The 13,456-nt window shown below is 39.2% G+C and overlaps 1 protein-coding gene across 3 annotated transcripts in view; it reads left to right on the top strand.

Annotated features, from left to right (window-relative positions):
- MACROD2 (mono-ADP ribosylhydrolase 2) overlaps positions 1-13,456 on the top strand; it is a 1,339,842-nt gene that overhangs the window by 1,237,513 nt on the left and 88,873 nt on the right. For all 3 annotated transcript variants that reach the window (XM_070732607.1, XM_070732608.1, XM_070732606.1), the window contains 3 exons: positions 6,671-6,736; positions 9,827-9,901; positions 10,569-10,664. In XM_070732607.1, the coding sequence (XP_070588708.1) occupies positions 6,671-6,736; positions 9,827-9,901; positions 10,569-10,664 (237 nt within the window). The remainder of the gene's footprint in view (positions 1-6,670; positions 6,737-9,826; positions 9,902-10,568; positions 10,665-13,456) is intronic.

Genomic DNA, 13,456 nt, shown 5'->3' with positions numbered 1-13,456 from the left:
TTTAACCTCCGTCTATATGCAGACCCATCACCATCTTGAATGAGACCAATTGTTATATCATCTGCAAACTTCAGTACTTTAACAGAGGGATCCTTAGAAATGCAGTTGTTGGTACAGAGGGAAAAGACTAACGGAGAACATACAGCCCTGTGCTAATTGCTCTGGTATCTAATATGATTTCCCTAGCTTCACCTGTTGCTTTCTATCTATCAGAAAGCTTATGGGCAGGCACAGCTAGTTTAAGAGTGAAGAATTTCTGGAATAGTGGTATTGAATGCAAAGCTGAAGTCTACAAAAAGGACCTGTGCAAGATGTTGCAAGATATGATGCAGTGCCATATTAACACCAACAGCTGCCACTCTATTTGCATGGTAGGCAAACTCCAAGGATCTAACAGCAGATCCAGGATGATTTTCAAGTGGGCAAGCACTATTTTTCAAAGATTTTCATAACTATAGATGTCAGAGCACCTGGTCTGTAGTCATTCAATTCCTTGATGGAGGGTTTCTTGGGAACTGGAATGATAGTAGAGCCTTTGAAGCAAGAAGGAACATAATACAACACTGCTGATTTATTAAAGATGTGCGTGTGGATGGGGGACAGTTGATCTGCACAGACTTTTCAAGCAAGAAGGAATTACTCCTTCTGAGCCTGATGCTTTTCCAATCTTTTGACTGTGAATTAGACCTCTCACATTTTTTTAAGGATCATCAGTGGAGGGAGAGCTCAGAGGAGTGGAGATAGGTGAAGGAGATTTGGCTACTGTTGGTGTATCAGAGATGGGAAGACTAGCAATAGCTGACAGTTTATTTTATTTATTTATTTAGATTGTCAAATGCACAAGATAATAGGTAAAAGTGTAAATATGGACATGAACTGCAGCACGAATCCCAGCAACCGATTAGGTCCCACAGAGTTGGCCTTATTCGGGTCCCGTCGACAAAACAATGTCGTCTGGCAGGGCCCAGGAGAAGGGCCTTCTCTGTGGTGGCCCAAGCCCTTTGGAATCAACTCCCCCTGGAGATTAAGGCTGCCCCCACCCTCCTTGCCTTTCGCAAACTACTAAAAACCCACCTATGCCACCAGGCTTGGCGGACATAACTGACCCTTAGCTGTTTCATTTTATGTATGGTTTAATTGGATGGTATGACTGTTTTATAATGGGTTTTTATAATTGTTTTTAATATTAGATTTGTGTTTGTATTTGTTGTGAGCCGCTCCGAGTCTTCGGAGAGGAGTGGCATACAAGTCTAATAAATATAATATAATATGACCATAGGAAATGAGAACAATAAGACAGGGATGGCAGGCACGCTGGTGCACTTATGCGGAACACTTTTATGGATCTCTTAAGAATGGGGTGAGGTCCACAGTAGACAGTTTAAGGTTGAAGTGTAGAGGTTTAAGAATGTAACAACAGATTCAGGTAGAGTATTCAAGGTGTTGACCAGTCTGTTGCTGAAGTTGTATTTTATGCAGTCGAGTTTGGAGCAGTTTACCTTGAGTTTGTATCTATTGCTTGCCCGTGTATTATTGAGTGATCTCCTCTCAAACCTACACTAGAATACATTCAGGTCCTCTACCAGTTGCTGTTTTTTTCCAGTAAGGGAGGGAGATCTGCTATAGCCAATGATATTCTTCAGGCTTTTCCACACATTTGCTAGTCCATTTGCTGAGAACTGATTCCTCAGCTGTTCAGAGTATCTTCTCTTTGCTGCCCTGGTCTTCCTTGTTAATATATTCCTGGCCTGATTCCACAGCATCATGTCTCCATTCCTGTAGGCTTCCTCTTTGGCGCGACTTAGCTGCTTGAGCTTAGCTGTGAACCAAGGTTTATGATTACTGTATGTGCCGAAATTCTTGGTTGGCACACATGTTCTCACAAAAACAGATGTCACACTATCAGTGAGTTCATCCAAGTCTGCTGAAGCAGGATCAGAAACACTCCAGTCTATGCAGTCAAGGCAAGCCTGTAATTGCAACTTTGCCTCCTCAGTCTAAGACTGTTATCCTATAGGAAAGAAATCTCCAATGCTAAGTATAGTTTCTCCCCTGGCACACGGCCATCTTAAACTTTGACCACCATATGGAAGGCAAATAAATATTGTTAAGTTTTAAGCATATAGTTATTAAGCAAATCTGGCTTCCCCCATTGACTTTGCATGACAGAAGTGAGCTGAGAATGTCACAAATGATGATGAACACCTGATCCTGGGACACCACAACCATCATAAATACATACTGGTTGCCAAGTTTTGATCCCTGAGGATCAGGGTGAAATGGTCCCAGTTTGCTTGTGCCTATCGGTCGTTGGAGAACCAGTCACAAAGGGAGTGTGAGGTTCCGCCCATCCTCCCGGATGCCGCTATTTGAGTTTTTTTACTCTTTGCGCATGCACAGAACACTTTGCGTATGTACAGAAGGTAAAAGAACCCAAATGGTGTCATTCAGGCAGATGGGTGGAGCCTCACACTCCCTTCGCAACTGGTTCTCTGACAACTGACAGGCACGAGTGAACCGGGAGCATTTCACCCCTGCTAGGAATGCTGCAAGCGTCATAAGTTCAAAGACCAGTTGTAAGTCACTTTTTTCAGTGCATTTGTAACTTTGAGCCATCACTAAACAAATGATGGTTAGTCAAGGGGTAACTGCAGGACACCAAAAATGTAATTATATCTACAGGTATTATGTAAAATTGTTTTTTGTAATTTGTTCGGTTCTTGCTTCTTTGCATTGAATGGTTTATTAACATTGAACTAGAAACAATTAAAAAAACCAGATCATACTAAATACTAGCAATACTTACTTCAACACAAAAATATTTTTTATTATTTGGAGCACCTTGCTGCTGTACAAAATGTAAATTAATGTCTATTTTGCATGCTAGTATTCTCAAATGCCTATTGTGAACTGATAAAATTCGGGCAAGGTACACCATTTTACTAATTATTTAATGCGATTCTTCTTTCTTTCTTTCTTTCTTTCTTTCTCCTCTCTCCCTCTTTCTCTCTCTCTCTCTCCCTCTTTCTTTCTCTATTCCTCTCTCTCTTTCTTTCCCTTTCCTGTGGCTTGGTTTGCTTGAATAGTCTGAAGTTATTTGCTCTGCAGGCACCTTTCTGCTGTACACCTGTTCCCTGTTTGTAGCATACTGTTAATCAGGATTGTTTAAATTGCCTGTTTTTTTCAGCTTCAGTGGCTTAATTCAAAAGTCTCTTTTCCTCTCTCATTTTGATAGCATTGGCAGAAAGCATTTCACAATTTAAAATATGATTAATAATATTCTGTGGATTAATTTGAGAAGCTTAAGTACAAATGATTTGAAAAATATGTATAGTAGAGTTCTACTTCAACTTTTGACTTTGTCTTTAAACAAGCTGTGAAAGTAATTAAATATTTGCCTTGGGGAATTATTTACAATTTAATTATTGCCCTAGGTGATTATTTACAATTAAATTATTTACAATTAATTAAAATCTCCAACTTTTGATGCATTCCCATTTTACAGATTATTAAACTTTGATCAGATGTTAACTGCCCAGGTTTCCCATACAATGATAGTACTCGGAAGCTGTTATGGTCATGCTATTCTTTAGTAGTTCATTGCTTATTGCTAGATAAATTTAAAAAACATGGGTTTATGGAAATTACTTCAAGTTTTAGTATGGATGTGGACCCAGTTGGAAATAAAATAACATTAAGGCTAATGTTTTGAAAGAACAATGCCTTTTATGGCATAGATTATAGACCAAAGCTGACTCAGCCTTCAATCCTTTCAAAGTGAATAAAAGGAGGGGCCAAATGGTTGGGGGCAGTATGCTGACTCTATAAACCGCTTAGAGAGGGCTGTAAAAGCACTATAAAGCAGTATATAGGCCTAAATGCTATTGCTATTACAACAGCTACCATATTTATTGAGTACTGTTGACTCAGCCTTCCAGGTATCCAGGTAAAATGAGGCCCTGGATTGTGGGGGCAATATGTTGGCTCTGTTAAAAAGTGCTATTGCTAACATGTTGTAAGCCACCCTGAGTCTAAGGAGAAGGGTGGCATAAAAATAAAATAAATAAAATAAATAAAATAAATAAAATAAATAAAATAAATAAAATAAATAAAATAAATAAAATAAATAAAATAAATAAAATAAATAAAATAAATAAAATAAATAAAATAAATAAAATAAATAAAATAAATAAAATAAATAAAATAAATAAAATAAATAAAATAAATAAAATAAATAAATATATGATTTCATAACTGATATACATTAGGAATAGCAACTTGGTCTTCTCAAAGTATTTTAGATTTCCACTATACCATTTCTAGCCATTAACCCAGTTGAGTGGAATGGAATTCCAAGTCTTTATGTTAGGAAAAAGCATACCCATAAGATATTTTGGAATGAATAAGTTTCAAAAGAAGGAAAGTCAATTTGAGATTCCCATGCATTTTTTGCCAACAGTACAAGGATAAAAGGATTCAGATTTAGTTCCTTCTTTCTACTCCCATCCTCATCCTCCAAGCATGGCTAAAGTTCTGTTAAGGGTTTTACATGCTGAGCTGATCAAGCAAGAGCTTGTGCATATTCAGTGCCAGATGCTGAATTTGGAGGATATTGTTCTCCACAACATTCATTTGCGTACCTATACTGTTATTCCTGAATTGTGAAGCTTTATTTGTGATGTTTATTCAGTGGTTTATTTACAGAAAGTAATGTAGTCATGCTGGAAGGTGGGACGCCATACAGTTCTATTGGGCCTGCGTGATTCATTAGTTCCTGGGAATTCATTGGTGGCGGACATGTCATCCACTGCTCCTGGCTCCATCTGTGGAATTATCTGGTACCTGCTGCTTGGTTTGGGGGCAGCTACTCTTAGGTTGTTGTTTTCCAGTCCAGGGTGACTTCACTGGACTCCAACTGAGTTTGGTTGGTGTCCACGCGTCTCCTCCGATGTTGAGTCTAGATATTCTTGGTGTCTGGTAGTCACAGCAGGTCTGTTTTGTGGAGTTTCACGCTCAGTTGTTTTGGAGGCGCCACAGGGCTGAACAGCAGGCTTGCCTGTATTCAATGTCTCTGGAGCTAGATGCGATGTACCTTGTCTTCTTCTGATTCATCCTCATATGTGGGAACCTTTGTCATCCAATTGGGCTCCCAGTACGTGTGGTGAACTGTGCCAGTCTTTCAGATGTCTGCGGGTGAATTGTCTGATGATTCATTGGCTCTAGCTTCCTCCACGACATCCTTGAACATTACCCCCCTTCTTATCAACAGCTTCTTTTGAAGATTTAGATCAATCTTTCATCATCTCCTCCAGGTTGATGAATTCGCATTTGGTGGCTATTTCCCAGAGTTTGGCAACAAAATCATTGATGGATTCACTATCGCATTGGTGGCAATGGTAAAACTCATTTCTGCTGACTATCAGGGTTGCTGCAGGGATGTAATGTTCTTTTAGCATCATTTGGAGCATTGTCCAGGAGATGGATTTGATGTCTGTGGGTGCCGCCAGCGCTTGAGCCATTTTATAAATTTTAGTGTCACAATAGCTTAGGAAGAGAGCCTTTTCCTGTTAGTCTGTAAGATCCTGGAAGTTGTTGGCTTTCAGAAACATGTTGTCCATTCTTTGGTCTTAGGGTCATAGATTGCTGGAGTGGATGATGTTTGAGTAGCCACCCACAAGTTTGGTCAGAGGGGGATGATGCTTGCCTCTAAGAGGGCCTGGATGCCATGAGGTGCCTTTGTCCTATTGTCTTCTTCAACCAACTTCATCACCAAGGTTTGATTGTGCGGAAATGAAGAGGTGACACGTAGGAGCACTTCAGCACCTTTATTTATCAGTAGCTGGAAATAATACAGAATGCCAGCAGGCTATAGAGAAGCTGCTTTTAAAGGCTTTTCTATAGCCAACTGGCCATTGACAGAAGTTTATTTCTCTCACAGCTAGACTAGCCAATCAGCGGCAGTTATGCAAATCCATGCCACATACAGCCGTATGTAACAGACATGATCCCCCCGCCATGTTGTGGAAGAAAAGGCAAATTATAGACTAAGCATGGGCTAGAAACCCTTTCTCCCCTCTACTTTATTTAGAATTGGGGGAAAACCTGTCATTCCTAAAATGATTTCCAAGAGAGGAAAAGGAGAGTACTGTGGTTTCCTCCTCTATGGAGACCACCTGAATGCTAATAAGACCACCCAGGTCATAATGCTGAATCATTTTTGTCCAGAGTGAACTGTTCCAAAATACAAGGGAATGTGGGTTACATTTTATTTTCCATGTAAAATTCAGTTCAATCTATTATTATGGGAAATAATTATTCCTGAAATCACCAAGACTGTAACATCTCTGCCTTGACAATCCTTCAATTAAGTACCTTTTTTGTTATCTGCATAATCCTTAAGTTTTTGCTTAATCACAATGAACTATTTCAGAATTTTGTTAGAATGGATATGATTGTTGTAAATCCAAGTGTGTTTATAAATTTGTTACTGGTTTCAGTATTTTATAGTAAAAATACAACAATTGTATTCATTGTAGTTTAATGTAACATAATATAATATCAATCAATCATTTTGAAAATTATTTTAAATACTTTAAAACTATGAGGCTTCATTAAAAGAGCTCAGAAAATCTATAGAGAAGGCATCTTTATTTGTTTTGTTTTTCTGTAGAATCCCCAGATACAGAAGAGCCTAATCCAGTGCCTCATGCAACCTGTGAAGAAGTTCAAGCTGATGGTATGTCTTCTACAATCCTTTACAGTAGCCTAATAAATAATTTGATGGGATCGCTGGTTCTTTTAATTAACAAAATCTATTTGCTTCTTCGCATCCCTAATCAACTTCGTTTCATACCTGGCTAAGGGCAACACTCCAAAACTTCAATAATCAATTTCAGTAGTGTAATCTCTAATTTTGTACACATGTTCTGATCAATATCATATTTATTAGAAATAAAGACGAGCTTTTCTCTCCCAAATGTGATTTAAGAACGGGGTCACCTTACATGCTTTGAAAATACAGAAAGTGAACAACAGAGTTGAAAGGCAACTAATGAGAGGGCAGTTGAAAAAAAGTTATATGAAGCCGAGCAAAAGAAACGGAGAAGCTGCTATATATCATAAAACCACAGGGACAGATACCATTGCCTTTCCTTCTCTTTGTTACTCTCTGCTATTAGAATCTCAGGCCATAAGAATGCTATCCCAATGGATAGGGAGGGTCCTTTCTACTCTCACCTTTTATGAAATGAGAATGAAGCCAGCATCATAACCAGAGATGGGCTACACTTACCTTTGCCACCGGTTCGCTTTTTTGTGCACACGCACTTGATCCGCTTACACCTCATGCTATTTCAATTCCACGCATGCTCAGAAGGTGGATTCAGCCCGAAACACAGCTGAGTAACTGATCAGCTTTATTTTGGATGAAGAAATAAACCTCAGTATTAATCCGGAGGCAGGCGGGAGGGCTTTTTTCAAAGCATAAAACCAAAGGAGAAGCCATCAAAACACAGGAAAGTCAACCAAAATTTCAGAAAAAAAGGTGGCAGTGAGCACAGACTGGCACAGACAGAACTGGATCTGTGATGCCAAAATTATGTGACCAGTGGGTCACTTACAGTTCAGGCAATCTGGTCTGAATCAGGAGTAACCCACCCCTGATTATAACTAAACAAGTCTGAAACTCCTGTGTAAAACTTACGGAGGAGTAACAGATAGCAAATTCCATGAGATTTGCTGTAGGGCAAAATTGGGGAGGGTCCTTCCTGTTTTCAGCCTAACACACAGGCTTCTTTCAGTCAGTAAACAGGCCAAGTCTATAGATACTTAGAGAATGCATCAGGAATTTAAATGGTACTTGGTACACAATAAGGATGCATGAGTCCAGATAACTTCCCCTCCCCTCTCTGAAGTACAATACAGTGATCCCCCGAGTTTCGCGATCCCGATCATTGCGAATCGCTATATCGTGATTTTTCCACCCGATGACGTCACTCCCTTCCTTTCTCATCTTTCTTTCTCTCTCTCTTTCTCTATCTTGCTTCTTCCTCTCTCACACTCTCTTCCTCCCTCTCTCATCTCTTTCTTTCCTTCTCTCTCTTTCTCTATCTCTCCCCCTCTTGCTCTCGAGCGGCGGGCGGCACCCAGGGAAGGTTCCTTCGGCCGCCCACCAGCTGATCTGCTCAGCAGCGCAGCAGCAGCGAGGAGCCGAAGATGGGGTTTCCCCGTTGCCTGGGCAACGGGGAAACCCCATCTTCGGCTCCTCGCTGCTGCTGCGCTGCAAGCGAGCGGCAAGCGAGTGGCAAGCGAGCAGCCGGGCGGGCGGGCGAACGGGCAAGCGGCAAGCGATCTTGGGGTTTCCCCTTTGCCTGGGCGGCGGGGAAACCCCATCTTCGGCTCCTCGCTGCTGCCGCGCTGCAAGCGAGCGGCAAGCGAGCAGCCGGGTGGGCGGGCGAACGGGCAAGCAGCAAGCGATCTTGGAGTTTCCCCTTTGCCTGGGCGGCGCCCAACAGCTGATCTGCTCCGCAGCGCGGCAGCAGCGAGGAGCCGAAGATGGGGTTTCCCGTTGCCTGGGCAACGGGGAAACCCCATCTTCGGCTCCTCGCTGCTGCCGCGCTGCGGAGCAGATCAGCTGTTGGGCGGCCGAAGGGGTCTTCCCCACCGCCCACACGCAAACTCCACCATCTGCGCATGTGCAGCCATGGAAAAAGGGGCGCGCATGCGCAGATGGTGTTTTTACTTCCGCGCCGCTACATCGCGAGATATCGATTATTGCGAGGGGTCTTGGAGCGGAACCCTCGCGATAATCGGGGGATCACTGTAGTTTGTATGTGAAATATTCTGTGCAGGCAGGGAATAAAGTGATTTTTGCAAACCCTTATTTTACAGACAATTCATTTTATCCAATTGTCGTTAATTCAATTCACCAGCATGATAATGGTATCTAGTTTAGGTAATAAAACATCTGCAAGAAAACAGCCAAGCTCAGAGAGAACCAAGGACCACTTATTTCAACCCTGAACTACAAATATTCTCCTTTATCGATATTAATTACCATATTTTTCAGAGTATAGGGTACACCTCCCCCCCCCCCCTAAAAGAGGCTGAAAATATGGGTGTCTTATATTCCGAATGTAGCTTTTTCAAAGCTTTTTTTCCTGGCCCTAAAGAGGTGCTAACAATCTTTCCGGCTTGCAGGATTTTTTCATTTTTTTTTCCAGCCCTAAGTTCTTTGCAGGCTTGTTTTCATTGCTACTCCCTCCCAAAGAAAGGGTGTGTGTGTGTTTAGGCCTAACTAGGGGACAAATAACATGCTGAAGTTGACCAGACTAAGGATGCTAGTCAGTTGAATACCTGGTAGGTAGATTTTTTCTCCTATTTTCCTCCCTCAAAATTAAGGTGCGTTTTATACTCTGGTGTGTCTTATACTTCAAAAAATATAGTAACACTATTTTCCCCCCACTAGTCCTTCTAGAGAAGGGCTTGTGGCCTGTATTTTTTCTCTGTCCTGAATCCGGATTTTTAAAAACCCAAGAAGAACATTGGAAATATCCTAGTCCCTCTTTATATCTCTAATTGTGGCTGACACACATACTCATTTATGGAATTGATTTCAGCTCCCCTAGTTTATCAGAGTAGGAATTGGGCAATGTGCAGAAGTTTTGTGTCTTTGTGTCTATCTTCCAGTATGGAAAGATTGTCTTAAATAGAGGAACATCTTCCTTTCAGTGAAATAAAGTAGCTTTGTTATTGCTAAACATTTCTTAAATTAATAAATGCACATTAATATCATGCTGACATCATTTTCCATTCTTTAATATGCTAGGACTGCAAGATGATTCCTCAGAAGTTGAAATGAATACTCAGGCAGATTCTCAAATCTCTTACATGGAGGCTGAAGGTAGTTTTTGTTCAAAAGAAGAGGGGAAATGTTCAAAATGTTCAATCAATTATTTATAAAGTCCATACCATTTGAAACATTATTTTAATTATGACTAGTATTTAAATATATATCTGGGGAACAAATCTCTTCTTTAGATTATACTTTGGGACCCTGAACAAGAAATAATAATTGTACATTCCAGAGAATGTCCACTACTAAAATGGTTTTATGGAAATAGGTATTATTCCCCTTGCTGTGTCTGTTAAATCCTGAATAGTCTAGCCATCTTTTCTATACATGTATTTTGTTTATTTTGAATTTTTTAAAATAAATTTAGATATTTTGTATTGAATGTTTCTCAGCCCAAATAACCAGTGGATTTGAACCACTTAATATTAAATTACATTCCCCAATTGGGCAAGTTGTTGATTGACATGAGGGTTTAATAAAGACTTATGGTTAAGTCCCATACACAGAAAATTATGTTATTGATATCCATTTCATGAAACTGGGTTTTATGGACTAACTCAAGATGTGAGTGGTCTTTATTTGGATTAAATAAAGCAACATGCTATCTAGTATAAACCTAATAACCTGCATTATTTGGAGGAAATGATGTAAATTACACTAACGGTATATCTCCTGGCTACTATTCTGTATAATCTCACCCAAAACCTCTTTTCAGATACTTTGATAACCGAGGAAGAGACAATAAAGGAAGAGAAATCTCAGGATCCTGAAGTAGATAAAACTAATCAGGAGAGCAAAGGACAAGATAAAGGTAAGATAGTGTGTAAATGTAAGAAAGCAAACTATGTTTGTGAATTATGTTTCTCCTTTTGTTCATAGGCACGTAAAGCATTCCTCCCTCCCTTCCTCCCTCATTCCTTCCTTCCTTCTACAAAATACAGGACAAAAATGATTTTTTAAAAAATGTTTTCTTTAATTAATTGAAATTATTTTGGGAAAATAAATAGTCCTCTAATTAGAAGAGTAGGGTATTTGCTAAGTTCTTGGAATGTGTTAAGGACCTAGTTGACAATTCCACTGAAAGATTTTTCTTTTAAAAAGTTCGTTTGCATGTAATACATGTGCCTCTCATATGGCGATTAAATAATTTAAAATAAAAATTAGCCATGGTCTTTACTGAAAATCCAGGTCATTGCTAACTATAACTTTGTAACAATAAACTCACAGAAATTGTGGTTTAATTGCAAACTCATATTTGTAATATTGACACTTTTCTGCGTTGGAAACTTAGGTTATAGCACTTACCTTCTTCATTGCGCATATCCAGTTTCACAACATTTCTCTTTTTTTATTGCATTGCAAATCCAAGTTGAGACTAATCACACCTTCTTTATTCTGCATGATGTTAATGGTATCAGAGTTGTGTTTCATTACTGACAGTGATAATGGAATTGATATAATCCTTCCTGCAAATCCAGGTAAATGGTGTTATTCTTTTTTTTTTTTTTGTGGAGCTAGCTTAGGGAATGCAAACTCATTCAAGCTGCAAATGCCAAAACCATTATGCTAATTTCCTCTGCACAGAAATTATTTACATTTTATTTTATGCCTCATCAGAAGCAAGGCAAATCAAATGTACCTTCATTATTTGTACCTTCCCTTCTAACATTTTTCTGTCCCTTATAGCTTGCATTTAACACCCAGTGGCTGCATTATATTTTACCATCTGTTCTATCTAAGATTGAGATATGGAGTATTCGGAAAGTTAATGTCGAATCCTCCCTTAAACAGATAGTTTAGTTGACTGATTGATTAATTCATTGGTTAGTTTTCTTGGCATCTTCTCTTTCTAAAAGTAACAGATTGAAAAATGAAAAACTGATATTTGGGTCCCCCTTATCTGTAGTATGCCATTTAGGGTTCTGTTGCTGAAGCATCTCATGTTTGACAAACGAAGACACAGTTATCTTAACTTCCATCATGCTTCGTGTTTACTTTAATACCTTTGGATCAAACTGTAGAGCTGTAATCTGGAGATTGGCTAATTTCTGCATTCCATCTTGAATGCTAAAACTTGACCACTATCAAGTGTTTACCACTAAAGAGACTTTTTGCCCATGTTTTGGATTAGTGGCAGCTCCTATGGGTTTTATTGCTTTTAAATTATTGTGGCAGATCCAATGGGTTTTATTGCTCTTAAATTATAATTTTGATAATAAAATAGAATATTATTTATTATTCCTTCTTTAATATACTGTCTTTATTTTTTCTAAACATTTGGGCTTTAACTGTATTTTAGGATTGGTTTTCTTGTATTCTACTCAGAATTGTTAGAGAGAGAGGGGGGAGAGAGGGAGAGAGAAGGCAAAAAGAAGGGGGGGGATACCTTATGATTTTAGCCTATTGTGTTCTGTTCCAGTAAGGTTTAGGTTCTACTGCTTATAGTCCCTTACTTCAGGTTTCTGGAAATTGAAACTTGGCCGTTCTGAATTTTCCAGACTGAGCAGAAGAATCCAATTCAGCTGCTAGATTGTTGTTCCATGAATTTTCTTAGCCTGGGAGTTGAGGGACCCTCTCTGCCTGATGGATGGTAAATTGGTTACCTTAGTAGGAAGGGCCTTTCTCCTTGCCTATCATATCTTTGGAGCCAATTTTTTTTAAAAAAGTCTCTACACACAGCAAAAAGTTGCTTCAGCAAAGCTCAAGAGAGATTGTATGGACAGAGACAACAGTTACAGTATACCATGTATTTGCTTAAATATATATCAGCAAGAGTTCTATACTAATTATGATCACACCAGACTTGGTGAAATGAATCCCAGAATACATGTGACAAAGAAAACAGATTATTGCTTTTTTTGTTTTTGATCAAAACTGGGAACACAATACTAGATTTTGTCTTACATATCAAAGATTGGGTAACATCAATTTTCAAAACTAGCCCTATTGATGTACCCTGGCTTATATCAGGCACCTCCTTCCTACAGTTGATTCTGCCATCCAATCTAAGGGGGGGCTGCTAAAATTCCCCCTTCCCTTTCCTGGGGAGATATATAGGACAGGTATCAGGCCTTTTCTTTATGTCATGCTCTGGTACATGCTTTCCACTGAGGTTGTATAGCTATTTCCCTTTTGGGATTCTGCAAGATAGTAAGGTTATTGTATTTTAATTGTGTTGTTGAGCCCTGGCTAACAGTGGGTATTCTTTTGCAATGTACATTTGTTTTTGTTCTGTTCTATACCTCGATTGCACTTTGTTTATTTTTCAGGCATGTATGCTTCAGTATACGCTTCCCAGACTCTTCTTGGTGGGGTACTCTACAAATAATATAAGTACACAAACAAATCATAAATATCTAAGAATGTGTTGAGGGGTAAATATTGGCAGGACTACATATTTGAATTATCAGATCTGCTGTAAAAGTTGCTATCAGGAGTCTGTCTTATATTAAGGCTAACTGAAATAAGCAATAAACAAACATTGAGAATCAGTGCCATTTTTCTACTGTCAAGTGTGAAGAATTAAACCATGCTTGCGTTGCTAAAAGCATTTGGTTTCATAGAGTTACAACTGCAGGCATTTGTAGGCCTCAGAGGTAGACT

This window comes from Erythrolamprus reginae, chromosome 1 (assembly GCF_031021105.1).
Source record: "Erythrolamprus reginae isolate rEryReg1 chromosome 1, rEryReg1.hap1, whole genome shotgun sequence".
Classification (NCBI taxonomy): Eukaryota; Metazoa; Chordata; class Lepidosauria; order Squamata; family Dipsadidae; genus Erythrolamprus; species Erythrolamprus reginae.
Note: the sequence above shows the minus strand (reverse complement) of the source record. Positions and strands in the feature narration are given on the sequence as shown.